General features: G+C 58.5%; 1 protein-coding gene across 1 annotated transcript; it reads left to right on the forward strand.

Annotated features, from left to right (window-relative positions):
• Window positions 1-262: 262 nt before the first annotated feature.
• On the forward strand, window positions 263-13,880 carry BIN3 (bridging integrator 3). The gene is made up of 6 exons (XM_065879476.1): window positions 263-278; window positions 3,473-3,609; window positions 4,498-4,538; window positions 10,530-10,671; window positions 11,029-11,163; window positions 13,734-13,880. The coding sequence occupies exons 1-6, from the start codon at window positions 263-265 to the stop codon at window positions 13,878-13,880; spliced, it is 618 nt and encodes a 205-aa protein (XP_065735548.1).
• Window positions 13,881-14,230: the final 350 nt, after the last annotated feature.

Here is a 14,230-nt window from a genome sequence, read left to right on the forward strand (position 1 = left end):
GTACCTGCCTGGCTGGCCCGTCTGGGAGGGGCGTCCTGTGACCTAAGTCACACACTTAATTAATTTGGGAACACAGGGCTTCTGTCATGAACGGTGTGCTGGTGCTTGTGTGGACTGGATGGTGGTGTTTTCTGCAGAAGCGGGTGCGGGGAGGGCGTGGAGGGAGTTTCATAGGTGACAGATTTTCTCCAGCCTGCTGTCATTCCTCCAGTGATTGAGTTGTCGCTTCCCTTACAGGTGGAAAGAGACTTTGAAAGGGAGTATGGAAAACTCCAGCAGTGAGTGTCAACCCCCAGGAGGGAGGGCAGGGAGGGGGCTGCTCCGAGAAGGAAGAGAGCCTTCTGCCTGGGCTGCCTCGTCCACTCACCCTGGGAGCCAAGGGCAACTCAGTTCACCACCTGCCAGAAATTCTCCCCCCTGGGTGGTGGCTCTGTGACAGTCGTCGACTCGTAGCCTTTGGGCGCCTCGCGCCAAGCCCGCGGTGGCCCTTCAGTCAGTGGGGACATCCGCGCAGAGCAGGCCCTCCCTTCTCCTGGCAGGCGACCTGAGTGTCGCTTGGGGCTCGGCTCAGGGGGACGGGCAGAACGGGGGCAGAAGAAGGTGGGTGATGCCAGGTCCCCAGGCCCGTGCCCCTGCCTTGCAGGCTGGAGGAGCAGACCAAGCGGCTGCAGAAGGACATGAAGAAGAGCACGGACGCCGACCTGGGTAGGCGGCCCGTCCCCCGTGCCCGGCCTGGACGGGGGAGGGGCAGAGGTGGACACCCTCCTCACTCAGTCCCTTTGGGGCTGGCTTAGAAGGAAGTGCCCTTAGTAGGCGCCCCGCAGATGTCCCTGAGAAGTGGCTTGAGGTCACCCTTCACTTAGCAGATCACCACTCCCTGCTTTCCCTGGGGCGGCAGCAGCCACCACTGGCGGGTGGAGGGCAGCTCCCGTGGTCTGCGCCCCAGAGCCTCCGGCCAGTGCTCCTCCAGAGGATGGGGGGGCGGGGGGGGTGTCTGGCCATGACCGCCCCTGCTTCTGACCCCGGCGTCTCCAGACTGTGTGTGTAGCAAGCCACGGGTCTGATTTTCAGTCTGTCCGTTATTTGAATGTAGTTAGCTCTGAGTTGCCTGGATTCCATCTTTCGTTGTGGCTCCCGCTGTCTTTCTAGTAGGGAAATGCTGTGGCCTGTGCTTCTTTTCCTTCCTGCTTTTCCACACAGCTGCACTCTCAGAGCGTGAACGGAAAGGACAGAACGTCAGGGATCTATGAACTGGAGTCTAGCTGTAGAGAGTGTAGGTTTTTAACAAAGAAATCAGGACAAATGGGTGACCCCTGGCACCTAGGATTTCTGGCTGCTTCTGGCCCGAGTCAGACGTGGAGTCTGGGCAGCAGAAGCCCTCCTGAAACAGTGGTGCCCTCACCCACCCCAAAGCCTGCATCCCCCAGTCCAGGCCAGAGAGCCTCACACACTGTTGGCTGGGGCATCGGAGTCAGTGAGGGCCTGCTGCAGTGTGGGTCGCCCGGCCCACCCCGAGACTCTCTGATTCATCAGGTCTGGGTGAGGCTTAGGGACCCCACTTTGAGAACCACTGCTCCGCACGGTCGGGAGGAATCAAATTACACCTTTCCTGGTCTTGGAAACTCCTGAGCTGCTGCCTGGACAGGATCTCACATCCAAAGCTGTGGGTCCAAAATAAGACCAAGCAGGCGTGACCAGACCCTGCCAGGTCCTCGTCGACCCCTGCGCTCCCAGGTTGTGTCAGGGCTCTAGAGACCCACGTGCGGTCCAGGACTCCTGGGCTCCCTAAGGTACGAAGCCCGCCAGCCTCCCGGTTTGTGCTGGGCTGACCATGCCCCTCCCCTGTCCCTGTAGAGGTAGAACAAGGGATGTGAGCTGCTCCAGAGGACAGTGGAGGCCACGGCACCCTGCTGTGTTCACACAGGCCGGTGATGCCTCGGGGCGGGGCTCCCAGACAAAGGGCCACCCCGCAGACTCTCGCCGTTCATTGACTTCAGATGGTTCTAGCAAAGAGACATCAACTTGAAGATGTGGAGGCGTTAGGAAAGAAAAGGAAAATTGGGAAGAAAGTCTTCCCTCCCAACCCCTGACTTTTGGGGGGTTTTCCCTCAACTATTAAAAAAAATTAGGGGAAGAAATTTTTCAAAAACATTTCCAGTTTTGTCCTTGTTTTCTATCTTTTAATTACGCAGTCTGTGACCGTTTCATAACCCAAATGACACGTGAGTTTGCTCCTAAGCCTACAAAGTCACTTTACTTTTTAATTTATTTTTATTTTTTTTGCGGTACGTGGGCCTCTCACCGCTGCGGCCTCTCCCGTTGCGGAGCACAGGCTCCAGACGCGCAGGCTCAGCGGCCACGGCCCACGGGCCCAGCCGCTCCGCGGCACGCGGGATCCTCCCGGACCGGGGCACGACCCCGCGTCCCCTGCATCGGCAGGCGGACTCCCAACCACTGCGCCACCAGGGAAGCCCCACTTTACTTTTTAAGAGGGGTTTTGCCTCCGTTGCTTCAACATCTCTGGGAAGTTCACATTTCTAGTCTTCTCTCATATTTTGCCCTTTTGCTAGGGGACTGCAGCACACCCCCAGATTCAAGAGAAATCAAGGTGTATAACAGTAGTGTGCTCTGGTTTCATTGGCAGCATTTTTTTTTTCTTCACGGTTTATGCAATAATGGTGTGTCTTACAGTTAATAGCATCTTAAATTTAATGACATAAAATAAGAAATAGATCAAAAACATGTTTTCCCGTGAGCCCCTGGAACTGGTACAGACACTGTGGGGCAAGCAAGGCCCTTCTCCAGCCTTTCCTGCCCCTCTAGGATTTCGTTTGCTGGTAACGGAGGCCTGAAAACTCTCACGGGACCAAGAACTCCAAAGCTGCCAACAGGTTGCCTCGCCATACCAAATCCGGCCTAGTTTTGTCAATAAAGTTTTATTGGAACACACCCATTCTTTGGGTGTCATCTATGGCAAAGTTGAGTTATTGAAAGCCTAAAATCTTATCTCTAGCTGTACAGTAGGTTTGCCTCTCTGGTGTAGATACCATGCTACTCTTTCTGTGAGGGAGCCCCAAACCAAGCTTCACATCCAAACCGCCTGGAGATTTTTTTTTTTTTAATGCATATTCCTGGATTCCAGGCTTACTGAAATAAATCTTTGGAGCTAGAAATACATATTTCTTACAGCTTCCCGCCCAAATGATTCTGTTATAATCCAGAGCTTGGAAAGTAAGTCATTGCAACAGGTAAATCTGCTCAAAAGAATTACCCAGAGCAGTATCAGGAATGCACATTACACCATAAGGACTGGTGTCTTGTGCCTCTGGGGTACTGTGTAGTTTATGGCCTGTGGCCATGGATGGAGGTCGTCCGGATGCAGGCCTCTGGCCCCAAGGATGACAGGGAGTCCTGAGGACAAGACCTTGAAGCATGCCCTGTCATTGGTTCACTGAGCTTTGACTTCTTACAGCCATGTCCAAGTCCGCTGTGAAGATATCCTTGGACTTGCTCTCCAATCCCCTCTGCGAGCAAGACCAGGACTTTCTGAACATGGTGACAGCCCTGGACACGGCCATGAAGCGGATGGATGCCTTCAACCAGGAAAAGGTGACTGGGGTCTTGGTCTCCCCCTCCTCGAGGCTTCTTTCTGGGTGGAGTGCTGCATGGAGTCCTTATCGGGGCTTGATCTCCTCTCTGGACACCTGAGTGTCCCAGCCCTGTGAGCTCTCCGCTGGCCACCCTGCCCCCGCACCGGCTGCTTCCCGTAGCTCCCACTAGCTCACATCACTCACATGGGGCCACGAGGGAGACTCAGGCCGGCTCTGCCCACCCACGCCTGTAGCCCCTCAGACTTGCCCGCCCAGCCTCCTCACTGAGCAAGGCCATCGTCGGCTTCACAGAATGAGAACTGACCCGGGACAAGGCCGGTGCGCCTTGTCACCCTTCAGGGTCCCCGGTTGTCATCTCTGCCTCACTCTAGCGGCAGTTAGGGGTGTCTCCCTGCCTGGGGCTCTCGGGGTACCCCTGTCCTGCTCTCTTTCTCTTCTCAGGAACTTGGAGGCTCCCCCTTTTGCGAAGAGTCTGGCTTCCCCCCAGTATTTTTTGTTTGTTTTCTTTTTTTTAATTTTGGCTGCGTCGGGTCTTCGTTGCTGTGCACGGACTTTCTCTAGTTGTGGAGAGCGGGGGGCCACTCTTTGTTGCGGTGCGCGGGCTTCTCATTGCAGTGGCTTCTCTTGTTGTGGAGCACGGGCTCTAGACACGTGGGCCTCAGTCGTTGTGGCATGCGAGCTCAGTAGTTGTGGCTTGCAAGCTCTAGAGCACAGGCTCAGTAATTGTGGCGCATGGGCTTAGTTGCTCCGCGGCATGTGGGATCTTCCTGGGCCAGGGCTCAAACCCGTGTCCCCTGCATTGGTGGGCAGATTCTTAACCCCTGCACCACCAGGGAAGCCCTGGCTTCCCCCCAATTTTGACGCCATCGGGTTTTTCTTTTGACAGGTGAACCAGATACAAAAGACTGTGATTGAACCCTTAAAAAAGTGAGTAAAGGTCATCGGGGGGACCACAGGCCTGAGGGCAGTTACTGGAAAGGCAGGTCAACCAGCCACTTGGGGACCGAATATCGTTTCTGGCAGCCTGTCCCCAGACTCACACGGGGTGGACAGGAACCTCCAGGGGACACCAGAGCTCCCTGATCTGTGGCCCTGGGGTTGACACTCCCGGTAGCTCCAGAGCACCTGCCTGGCCAGGCACGCTCAGTGGTGGCAGGGCCTGTCTGATCCTCCACAGTGGCCGGCCGGCGCTCCTGTGGTCATTCTGCCATTGTCCCTTTGTTCCTGACCGAGAACCAGTGGGACCAGAGCTTGTGGAGTTAAGCTAGCAGAGATCTTGGCCGGGCCTCCACGGAGATGAGTGAGGCCTTTCATCTCGCTCAGCGGGGTTGGGAGAAGCAGCTGCCTGCCGCACGTGGCTTTTGAAGCGTTGGGGGGGGTGGGGGGGGTGGCTGCACATGGGAAAGGGTGCTGTAGTGGGGTCCCGCCTGGGAAGGTCCCCCGATTCATGACCTGCCAGGGTCAGAAATTCTTCTGTGAGACTCATCTTCTGTCCAGCAGGCTCTGGTCAGTGATCAGACAGGCCTATTCCCCGGGTCCCCTAAGGGGACGGCGCTGGGCGGGAGACAGGCAGGAACGTTGCCTTGAAGCTCCCGAATCACTTCATCTTCCTCCCTGGCCTCTCCCAGCTCTGCTCCGGCCTAGAGAGGCTCCCGCTCCAGCCCAGCAGCTGCACTTTATTACCTCTTCTGTGGTGGTCCCTGGCAGGTGCCTCACCAGGGCCTGGGTAATGAGGCTGTGCTAATTACCATGAGGCCTGGGTCAGGGCCCGGAGGGTGATGGAGAGAGCAGGTTTTGATCCTCTGACCCCTGGCGTTCAGGTTGTTGAGCTCTTGTTCCCTGTTCAGGTCCAAGGGGTGGGGTTAGGCAAAGCTCTTTCTAAGCTGGGCTGTCTGGAGGCTTAGCCGTGGAGGGCAGGCAGAACCTGGCCCTCAGGGATTCCTCCCCGCTCCTGCCCCGGGCCCCTGTCCCCAGCCCCTGCTCGGCCCCAGGTCGCAGGGTCATGTGAGAAGCAGGGTGCTGGGCAGGCCAGTAGCTCAGGAGGGAGCGTCGGAAAGAGCTCCGCTGCTTGTAGCTCTGTGACCCCGTTTCCAGGCCTGAGGGTTCAGAACTGAGTGGGAAGGACCCCTGGCCGAGCTGACCGTGCCCACGGGGGTCCCAGGGGCTGCCATGGAGGCTGCTGTGCACACCCATGGCTGGCAGAGCTAGGCAGGGGACACCGGCCCAGAGAACTGGGGACTGACTTCTGCCTTGATTTCACCGCCACCGAGGCGGGCCTGAAATCTGATGCCTGGCTTCTGGAGCCAAATGGAGAGAAATCGCGGCTGCTTCCCACCACTCCAGCCGCGCACCACCTGCCAGGAAGGTGGGTGAGTGGCCGAGGGGGTGGCCACCATCTCCGCAGCAGATCCGCTGACCTCTGCCCAAGCCCCCCAGGCCTGCCTGCCTGCCCGCCGGGCTGGCTTCTTTGTATCCCGTGGCCGACATGTGATCTCCCCCAACCACATAAACCCGGCACTGCCTGTTGCCGCCTCTTGCCAGGAGAGAAGCTCCCAGGGACCCCAGCACCGGAAACAGGAAGCTGCAGCTTTCCTGTCCTCTGATGAGGAACATCGCCACATGGCCACCCCGCCGCCCCCGGCCTCCCCCCAGGGGGCTCGGCCTCTAATCCCCCAGTCTCTGGGCCGTGTTCACAGGGTGGGATGGGGATGCTTTCAATTTCCCTTTCCTGGTGGGTGGAAGATCCCGGCTGTGTGGGCACAGATTGAGGAATGGCAGGCATGCCCCACCTCCCAGCCAGCCTCCCTCCCTCCCCCTTTCCCTCCGCCTCTTGATGCCTCTTCACCCCACGCTTACCCTGAGGAGCCATTTGCTGCCCCACCTTAGGACAGGCAAGAAATGGGCAGAGCTTCAGGAGCGCCTGGGGTAGGCCCAGCCCTGTCCTCCCTTCTCTGCGATTCAAACTTTAGGAGCTTAGAATGTAGCGCAGAAGCCATGCGGCATCCCCCGAGAAACGGACCAGAATGATAACTGCCGGGGCGGGGCAGTGCAGTGGAGTGGGGAGAGCCCTGGACAGGACAGGCCTGTTCCTCCAAGTCTCTTCCCCTTCTGCGGAAGCAGGAACGGAGCTGAACTCTCAAAATGGCACTCCCCTGAGCGGAGAGGGAGGTATCGTGGGCTGGAGTGGCGCTGTATGTGGAGGGCAGAGTCCTTCCTGGGGTCCTAGCCCAGGGACTCCCATGTGCCCCTCACCACTAATTATCAGGGGGACGCCGGGCACTGAGCAGAGAGGTTCTGGGCCCGCAGCCTTGCTCCTTCGTGGCAGCCCCATAAAAGTGCAGGCTTGGTGCCCCAGGGAGAGCTGGATCACCCCATCCTTCTCAGGTCAAGTCAGCAGGTACCCTGTCAGGTCCCAGGGACATGTCTGGAAGGGGCCCGGGCTCTGGGGACCAGCCTATGCTTGTCCTTGCCTCCCTGCAGCTTCCCTGCCCTGACGAGAAGGTAGGGGCAGCACTAAACACCCGACACGAGGAGGGGTGTCTGCTGCCAGGAGCCCCTTTCCCCGAACAGCACCCTGGTGTTTATACCCCCCGGCACATGGAGCTGGCAGAGTTCTTCCTGTTACTTCTAAGTGGAAAACGAGGCGGTGTGGCCTCAGTGGGGCAGTGACCTGAGCCAGGGATTAGAGTTCGGTCCCCACCCCCGCTTTGGTCAGCTACCTCCGATTACACTGTCTGATCTCCCCTGCCTGACCTTAGCTTCCCTGCTTTACTGTGAGAAGGGCGTGACACCTACCCGGGCGGTCCGAGGCCCAGGGCCCAAGGAGTCGCGTCCCTGGGCAGCGGCGGACATCAAGCTGAGCCCTCCGCGGCCTCTGGGTTCAGCTAAGGGTGCTGTCTGCCGTGGGAGGTGGAAGTCAGCGTGCTGACCAAAGTTTCCCTCGGGCCTCACAGAGCAGCCGCTTCCTCCCCCCAGAGGATACGTGGCCTTGCTTCCGGAAGGCTGAAGGTAGTGTCCTGTGGACGCACCCGTCCCGTGAGGTTGCCTGGAAATCAGTCAGCCCTGGATCCACGCCTTCTCCCCCTCGGCTCAGGACCTGCCCTGAGGCTGGATTTCTACATCCTCTGTAGGCCAGCCCAGTCCCAGCATGTTGTAGTCAGCCCTGCCGTTGTGTCCGACCCTGGCCCTGGAGATAAAGCCCAGTGGACTTTCTGGGGGGAAGAGGGTTGTGAGCACTGGTCCAAGTGCTGCCGGGGTCAGAGTATCGAGAGCTGCTTGACCACCCGCGGATGACGCCCGTGCTGCCTTACTTACTTACTTACACATTCCTTCCTTACTCGTGCCGCCGTCCTCCCCGAGGACGTGGGGTGCAGGGGGAGGGGGCGTGGTGGCTTCCCAGGCCCAGGTGCCCCCGCTCCCCTGAGCCACGTGCCTCTCCGCCGGCGAGGGAGAGGGGCTCACCTGGCATCCGAGACCCCGTCGTAGCGCTGCCTGAGGCAAAAGCAGTGAAGTGAGTCCAGCTCCCCCAGAGGGTCTCAGCCGTCCCAGGCGTGTTCAGTCCTACCCCAGGGGGACCTTGTGTCCTGGGCGTGGCTGGTCCAGTTTGCAGAGCACCAAGTAGGCCTGCGTCTTCTGCCCAGCAGAGCAGTCATTCAGGTGTTGATTTGATTGCAGTGTATAGGGGCCTGCGACTGAGGATTCGGAGAGGATTCGGAAAAGCGTGGGTGGTCTGGCCCACGTTAGCATCTCCAGCTACGTGGTGAGCCCATTACGGACACCCAGAGAGTGAGAAGAATCCGCGTTAGTGGCCTTTCTACCTGTTTCATCAAACTGCTGCCTGGGCCTATAGCTTTGTTTGGGGCATTATGCGTCCGTCAAGTGTCTGTCCTCTGTTCTCTGGCAGAGGTATTCATTACTCTTATGTCACGTGGACTCTTGATTTGTCGAGGCTTTTTCCTGCCCCATCTTTCATCTTCTCTGAGTTGCTCTGGGAAGAACTGACTCTGCTTCTGCTCCCGGGTCTCCCTCTGTGTGCTTCGCAACCCCCCCGAATAGCCACTGCGCCGTCACCTCGGCTTGAGGCCGGGGCTCCACCGGCCAGTCGGGCTCCCAGCTGCGAGGTAGACGCTCCAGCCCCTCAGGCTTTGTGTTCAAGGAAGCTGCCCCATCTCCTCTCCAGTTCCAGAAAACCTGCTTGCAGGCTGGCCTGGCCTCCTCCCACACTCGTTAGTCAAGGAGAATGCAGCATTCCTGCCTGGAATGCGGTCCTGCCCTGGGTCCACCCCAAGACTGTGTTGCCCTTCCCAGTCAAAGAGGATCCTAGTCACAAAGATTATGCCCACGGTGCCAAAAATGCCAGAGCCTCTGCTGCTGCTCTTGCTGAACAGCCACCCTAGCACTGCCCTGTGGTTCTTGTAGTCCTGGTGGGGCAGGAAGAGCTCCTGCAGTCGTTTTCCTCAAACCTTTGGTTTGACAGTTTGGCCGTTTCAACAGTAGAACATGAGGATTCCTGTTTTTCCGGCAGAGTTGGTAGAAAAGGCTGGGAGTAGCTTGTCGTCATTTAATAGGAGTAGAGTCGATTTACAAGGTTGTCTTAGTTTCGGGTGTACAGCAAAGTGATTCCGTTTTTCATATATAGTTGTAGATATACATGTGTATATAATGTATATATACAGGCGTGTCTACGTGCATATGTATATGTGTATGTGTGGATATAGATGTATTTTTCAGATTCTTTTCTGTTATAGATGATTATATACTGAATATAGTTCCCTGTGCTATATAGTAGGACCTTGTTGTTCATCTCTTTTATATACAGCAGTGTGTATCTGTTAATCCCAAACTCCTAATTTATCATTTATCCCTCCCCCGCTCCTTTCCCCTTTGGTGACCGCAAGTTTGTTTTCTATGTCTGTGAGTCTGTTTCTGTTTTGTAAATAAGTTCATTTGTGTCATATTCTAGATTCTACATATAAGCGACATCATATACTTGTCTTTCTCTGTCTGGCTTACTTCGCTTAGTGTCCTAATCTCTAGGTCCATCCATCTTGCTGCAGATGGCATCATTTCACTGGTTGTTAACGGCTGCGTAATAAGGGAGTAGATTTCGGTTGCAGGTCTGTCACCTGCTGTTGGCAGCGTGAGGTGGTAGGGAGGTGCCAGAGGGAGAGCTGGGACACTTGAGTTATCTGCTGGACCGTCACTACCTAATTGTGACCTTGGACAAGTCATGTCATCTCCCTGGTCTCAGTTTTTTCACTTCTTTGATGGAAGATGTTGGACAGAAGCTTGATCTCCCAGCTTTTCTGATAGCAGCCCTCAGAGCAGCTGCCCTTGGCCTAGCTCCCGGAGCACCCCTGGGTCCAGGCCCACTCCCAAGGGGTGCTGCCTCCATCTGCTCAGATGGCTTCCTGAGCTCTGTCCACCCCTGTTCCTTCGTGATTGTCCAGAGAGCTCTCCTGGCTCTGCTAGCTCATCTGTCTTTTGTTTCTTCTGAGATGCCTGATGCTAATTAATAGAACCTGAATCTTTTTGTACCAGGTCAAAAAAAAAGAAAAGACTCCAAGGAGTCTTCAGCTCCTCCATGCTGTAGCACAGGTCTCTGAAATGTCGGGTGGGGGCTAAAGGGCAGTGGCAGCATCAGTGGCACCATGCATTCATGACCTGCTGAGTCTTACCCAGGTCGGTTGAGTGGCCCTTACCCTGTCTTCCTTGCCCTGGCCTTACCCCAAGGCGACATTCTCAGCCTGTGCCCCACCAAGGCCAGGGCCCCATCTATCTCGTTCACAGCAAGATCCCCAAGACCTAGAACAGAGTCTGGCGCTTGGTAGGCGCTCGATACATATTTTTGAATGAGCGATGAGCTGCCAGCCTGCAGCTCCAAGAACAGGCCCGTCTCCAACCCACTGTGTCCGGCAGGTTTGGCAGTGTCTTCCCGAGCCTCAACATGGCGGTGAAACGGCGGGAGCAGGCCTTGCAGGACTACAGGAGGTTGCAGGCCAAGGTGGAGAAGTACGAGGAGAAGGAGAAGACAGGGCCGGTGCTGGCCAAACTCCACCAGGTACCGGGGAGAAGGGGCTGGGGCTGGGGCTGGACAGGGGGCCACGTGGTTCCTCCTTCACCCAGGGACAGGAGGCCAAGTTCCTCCTTCACCCAGGGACCAAGATACCAGATGTCCTGACTCCCCCCACCACCACCATACACACACACACAGCACCTCCACCACCCCCCGTGCCCCACTCAGGAAGCTGGATGAGCCAGCAAGAGCTGTGCCACCCAGGGACCAAGACACCAGATGTCCTGACTCCCCCCACCACCACCATACACACACACACAGCACCTCCACCACCCCCCGTGCCCCACTCAGGAAGCTGGATGAGCCAGCAAGAGCTGTGCCACCCAGGGTCTTGCTCCTCAGGCCCGAGAAGAGCTTCGGCCCGTGCGGGATGACTTTGAGGCCAAGAACAAGCAGCTCCTGGATGAGATGCCGCGGTTCTACAACAGCCGACTGGACTACTTCCAGCCCAGCTTTGAGTCCCTGATCCGAGCACAGGTGAGGCCGCTGCCACCCCGCACGATGGCCCAACACTTCTTCCCTCGGGAGGCAGTCGCGGGCTTTGGAGACCCATCTCGTGCCAGCCCCGCCCTGCTCCCCACACCGGAAGCGGGGCTCAGCCACTCTCTGCCCCCAGCCCTGCCCCCGAGGGAGGAATGCAGGGCGCCCCCGGTTGTTGGCTGGAATTCCCGTTTCGGTCTCTCCGTTGCTCTTTGGTTAATCCCAACTTTCGCACGAGGTCCCTTGTCGTCCAAGAGTTCTTCGCTGAAGTTCTCTCTCTCCACGAGCAGCAAGAGGAAACCAGGCCGCACCTCCAGCGCCTCACCCTGATGGGCAGGTCGCTTGCCTGGTGGGCCCAGGTCAGGGACAGGGGCCACAGGTGAAGGCCTTTTTCCGAGGACCCTGCACCCCCTCCCCTCCCTAGTTAGTCCTTCTCTTTTGGTGGAAGACTAGGGGGTCTTGACTTTTAGCAACCCTTGGAAGGGTCCCTAAACCCCAGCGAGAGCCATGCGCAGGGGCCCCACCTGGGCGCCAGGCCGTGGTGCATCTTCCAGCGGAAAGGCAGGCCCGCTCGGGTTGGGCGCGGGTGGACGTGCACCATGGTAGCACCGGGCCCGAGACCCCATGCCTCCTGCTACTCAGGGGTGTAAAGACAAAGTGTGGCTCCTGCCCTCCTTCCCCCTCCCCCACGTCCTTCAAGCCCTTAGCAGGGAGTATTCTCCCCATCTGTAAAAGAGAAAAGGTTGAGGTGCCAAAACCAAGAGGTCTTCTCCACGTGGGAAACACCCCCCGCCTCCCGCCCGCCAGGTGACTGCAGGCGCTCAGCACTCTGCCACCTTCCCCACCAGGTGACAAAGCTGAAGGCTCAACATGTCCCCGTCTGCCTCCAGCCCGCCTCGGCGCTGGGCCTGAGTGTCTGGCGCCCTCCAGTGGGCACTCTCGTTCTTACACAGTCCATAATCACAGATACCCAGGAAAAGCCTGGTTCCTGCCTCCCAGCCTGTGTCTTCAGAGAACACCAAACCCCATGGGAATCATGGGATCCGGACACTTGGGATCAGGACCCCTGAGCAGGATTAATGTTGGATCCGGGACTTGCTAGTGACCGTGTCCTTAGGGGCTCAGGGAAAATGAGGCAGAGAGCTATGTGCATAGGGACGTGGAAGGTTCCCACGCTTGCCCCAGAGCACAGCCCCTGGAGGTGCGGGCTTCCTTTCAGCAGCTTCGCCCTGGGCCGGGGACGGTGTGTTTCAGGAGACCTGTGACTCCCCTGTCCTGTGCCGCTGCTCCCGGACCCGCAGTCACCTGCCCTGCCCCCTCCACCCTGTTGCTCACAGGAGACAGCTCCAGGCTGCCCAGGTTGGGAGCCAGGGATACCCTGTATGTAACCAGGCAGCAGGGTGGCGGAGGGATGTTTACTGCCTCGTCAGCGCCAGCCTCCCCCTCCCGCGGCTGCTGCTGCCATTAGTCACTGGAGAAGTGAGCATTCCTAGTGACTCAGCCTGCGCAGTGCGGCTCAGGGCAGGGAGCTGGGGTGGGGGTGGGGGGGCATCCCGCTCCCCCCTCCAGCACTAGCCCGGGCCCTGTCCCCTCAGGTGACAACCCTGTTTGGAGACCTTGATTTAGCTCCCCCTCGGCCCAGCTGTGCGAGTGTGGAAGACATGGCCTGGCCTGGCCAGTAATGGCACTCCAGGTTGCTAGAGAAGGAGAGTTCCTTCTGCCCAGAGACAACTCGGGGCTGGAGGTGGTAACACGTAGGGGTGTTTGAGTGGTGTGGCACACTTTCTTGAAAGTACGTGACTTCATTTGGTTGTGAGGTGGAGACTGAGGCAGAAATGGTCCCTGCCCTCCTCCCCTGGGCCTGCTCAGCTCTCAGCCATCTAGGGCTGCCCATGGGTCCCCCCATTCCTCGGCCTGCCCCCGCCTGGTTCCTGTGCGCCTCTCCCATCCCCTCTGGTGCCTGTGCAGAGGGAAACGCGGAAGTGAGCCTGGCCTCTGGGCCCTGCTTTCCTGGCTCTGCAGCTAAGGCAGTGATTGGCCGTGGGATGAGCTGGGAAGGGACGGAGGCTAGAACCGTGTCCCCTCTCTCACCTTTACTTCTGAGGCTGGCCCAGGGCTTTGGGAGCTGCTGTGCCCTCTCCCATGGATGAGAGCTTCTCCTAGCTTCTGTAAAGCAGTTAGCCCCTGGTCGCAGGGCCTGACTCACTGGCGCCCCCAGGACCCGCCGAGGACCCACCCACACCCCCCAGCCCTTCCCCCTCAGCTGCCTGGAGAGCTCGGATCCGGGCAGAGCACCACCACCACCACCACCCCTACCCCCGCCTCACCAAGGACCCGTCGCTCCCTCTGCCACCCAGGCAGTGGGCAGTGAATGTTCCTGAAGGACCCGGGGCTGTGGTTGCCACGCAGCTCAAGGGGAGGGGCGGTGGTGGAGGGAGAGTGGAGTCGAGACCTGCGCTCTGCTTCCCACAGGCTCCGGCCCTCCGCCCACCCACCCGCCGTGCCCCGGGGTGGGGCTGGTACCCTGGAGCCCCCCCACCGCCCACCTCCTCCCGTTCCCACCCCAGGTCGTGTACTACTCGGAAATGCACAAGATTTTCGGAGACCTGACCCAGCAGCTTGCCCAGCCCGGCCGTCCTGATGAGCAGCGGGAGCGGGAGAACGAGGCCAGACTGAGCGAGCTCAGAGCCCTCTCCATCGTGGCCGATGACTGAGCCCGGCCCTCAGAAGTCTCTGAAACACGAGTCGGCCTCTCTAGCTTACGCTTCATGAGCTCAGGCTCGGGCATCAGGGAGCAAAGGGCCCTTGCCTGGGAGAAGGATGGGGATACCGGCAGCTCCCGCTGCACCACCCCAGCCCTTGGGAATGAGCCTGGAACCAGGAGCCCCGAGCAGGCTCTCACCTCCCCACTTGTAGCAAGAACCCACCGACAGGTAAGCAGTGTAGACTGTCTTTTAGTCCCTAAAGAACCGTCCAAAGTGCATCCTGGCCTAGGGCCAGAGCCTGGGCTCTTGTCTGCTCCCTTGAAGTCTTAGCCTGGCTCGCACGGTTGGGATCACGTCTA

The sequence above is a fragment of the Phocoena phocoena genome, chromosome 6, assembly GCF_963924675.1.
Source record: "Phocoena phocoena chromosome 6, mPhoPho1.1, whole genome shotgun sequence".
Taxonomy (NCBI): Eukaryota; Metazoa; Chordata; class Mammalia; order Artiodactyla; family Phocoenidae; genus Phocoena; species Phocoena phocoena.

Excerpts from the sequence above, each read along its gene's own strand:
- BIN3 (XM_065879476.1), top strand. Across the intron at positions 3,610-4,497 it reads ATGCCTTCAACCAGGAAAAG|GTGAACCAGATACAAAAGAC; the intron begins GTGACTGGGGTC and ends TTCTTTTGACAG. Across the intron at positions 10,672-11,028 it reads TGCTGGCCAAACTCCACCAG|GCCCGAGAAGAGCTTCGGCC; the intron begins GTACCGGGGAGA and ends CTTGCTCCTCAG.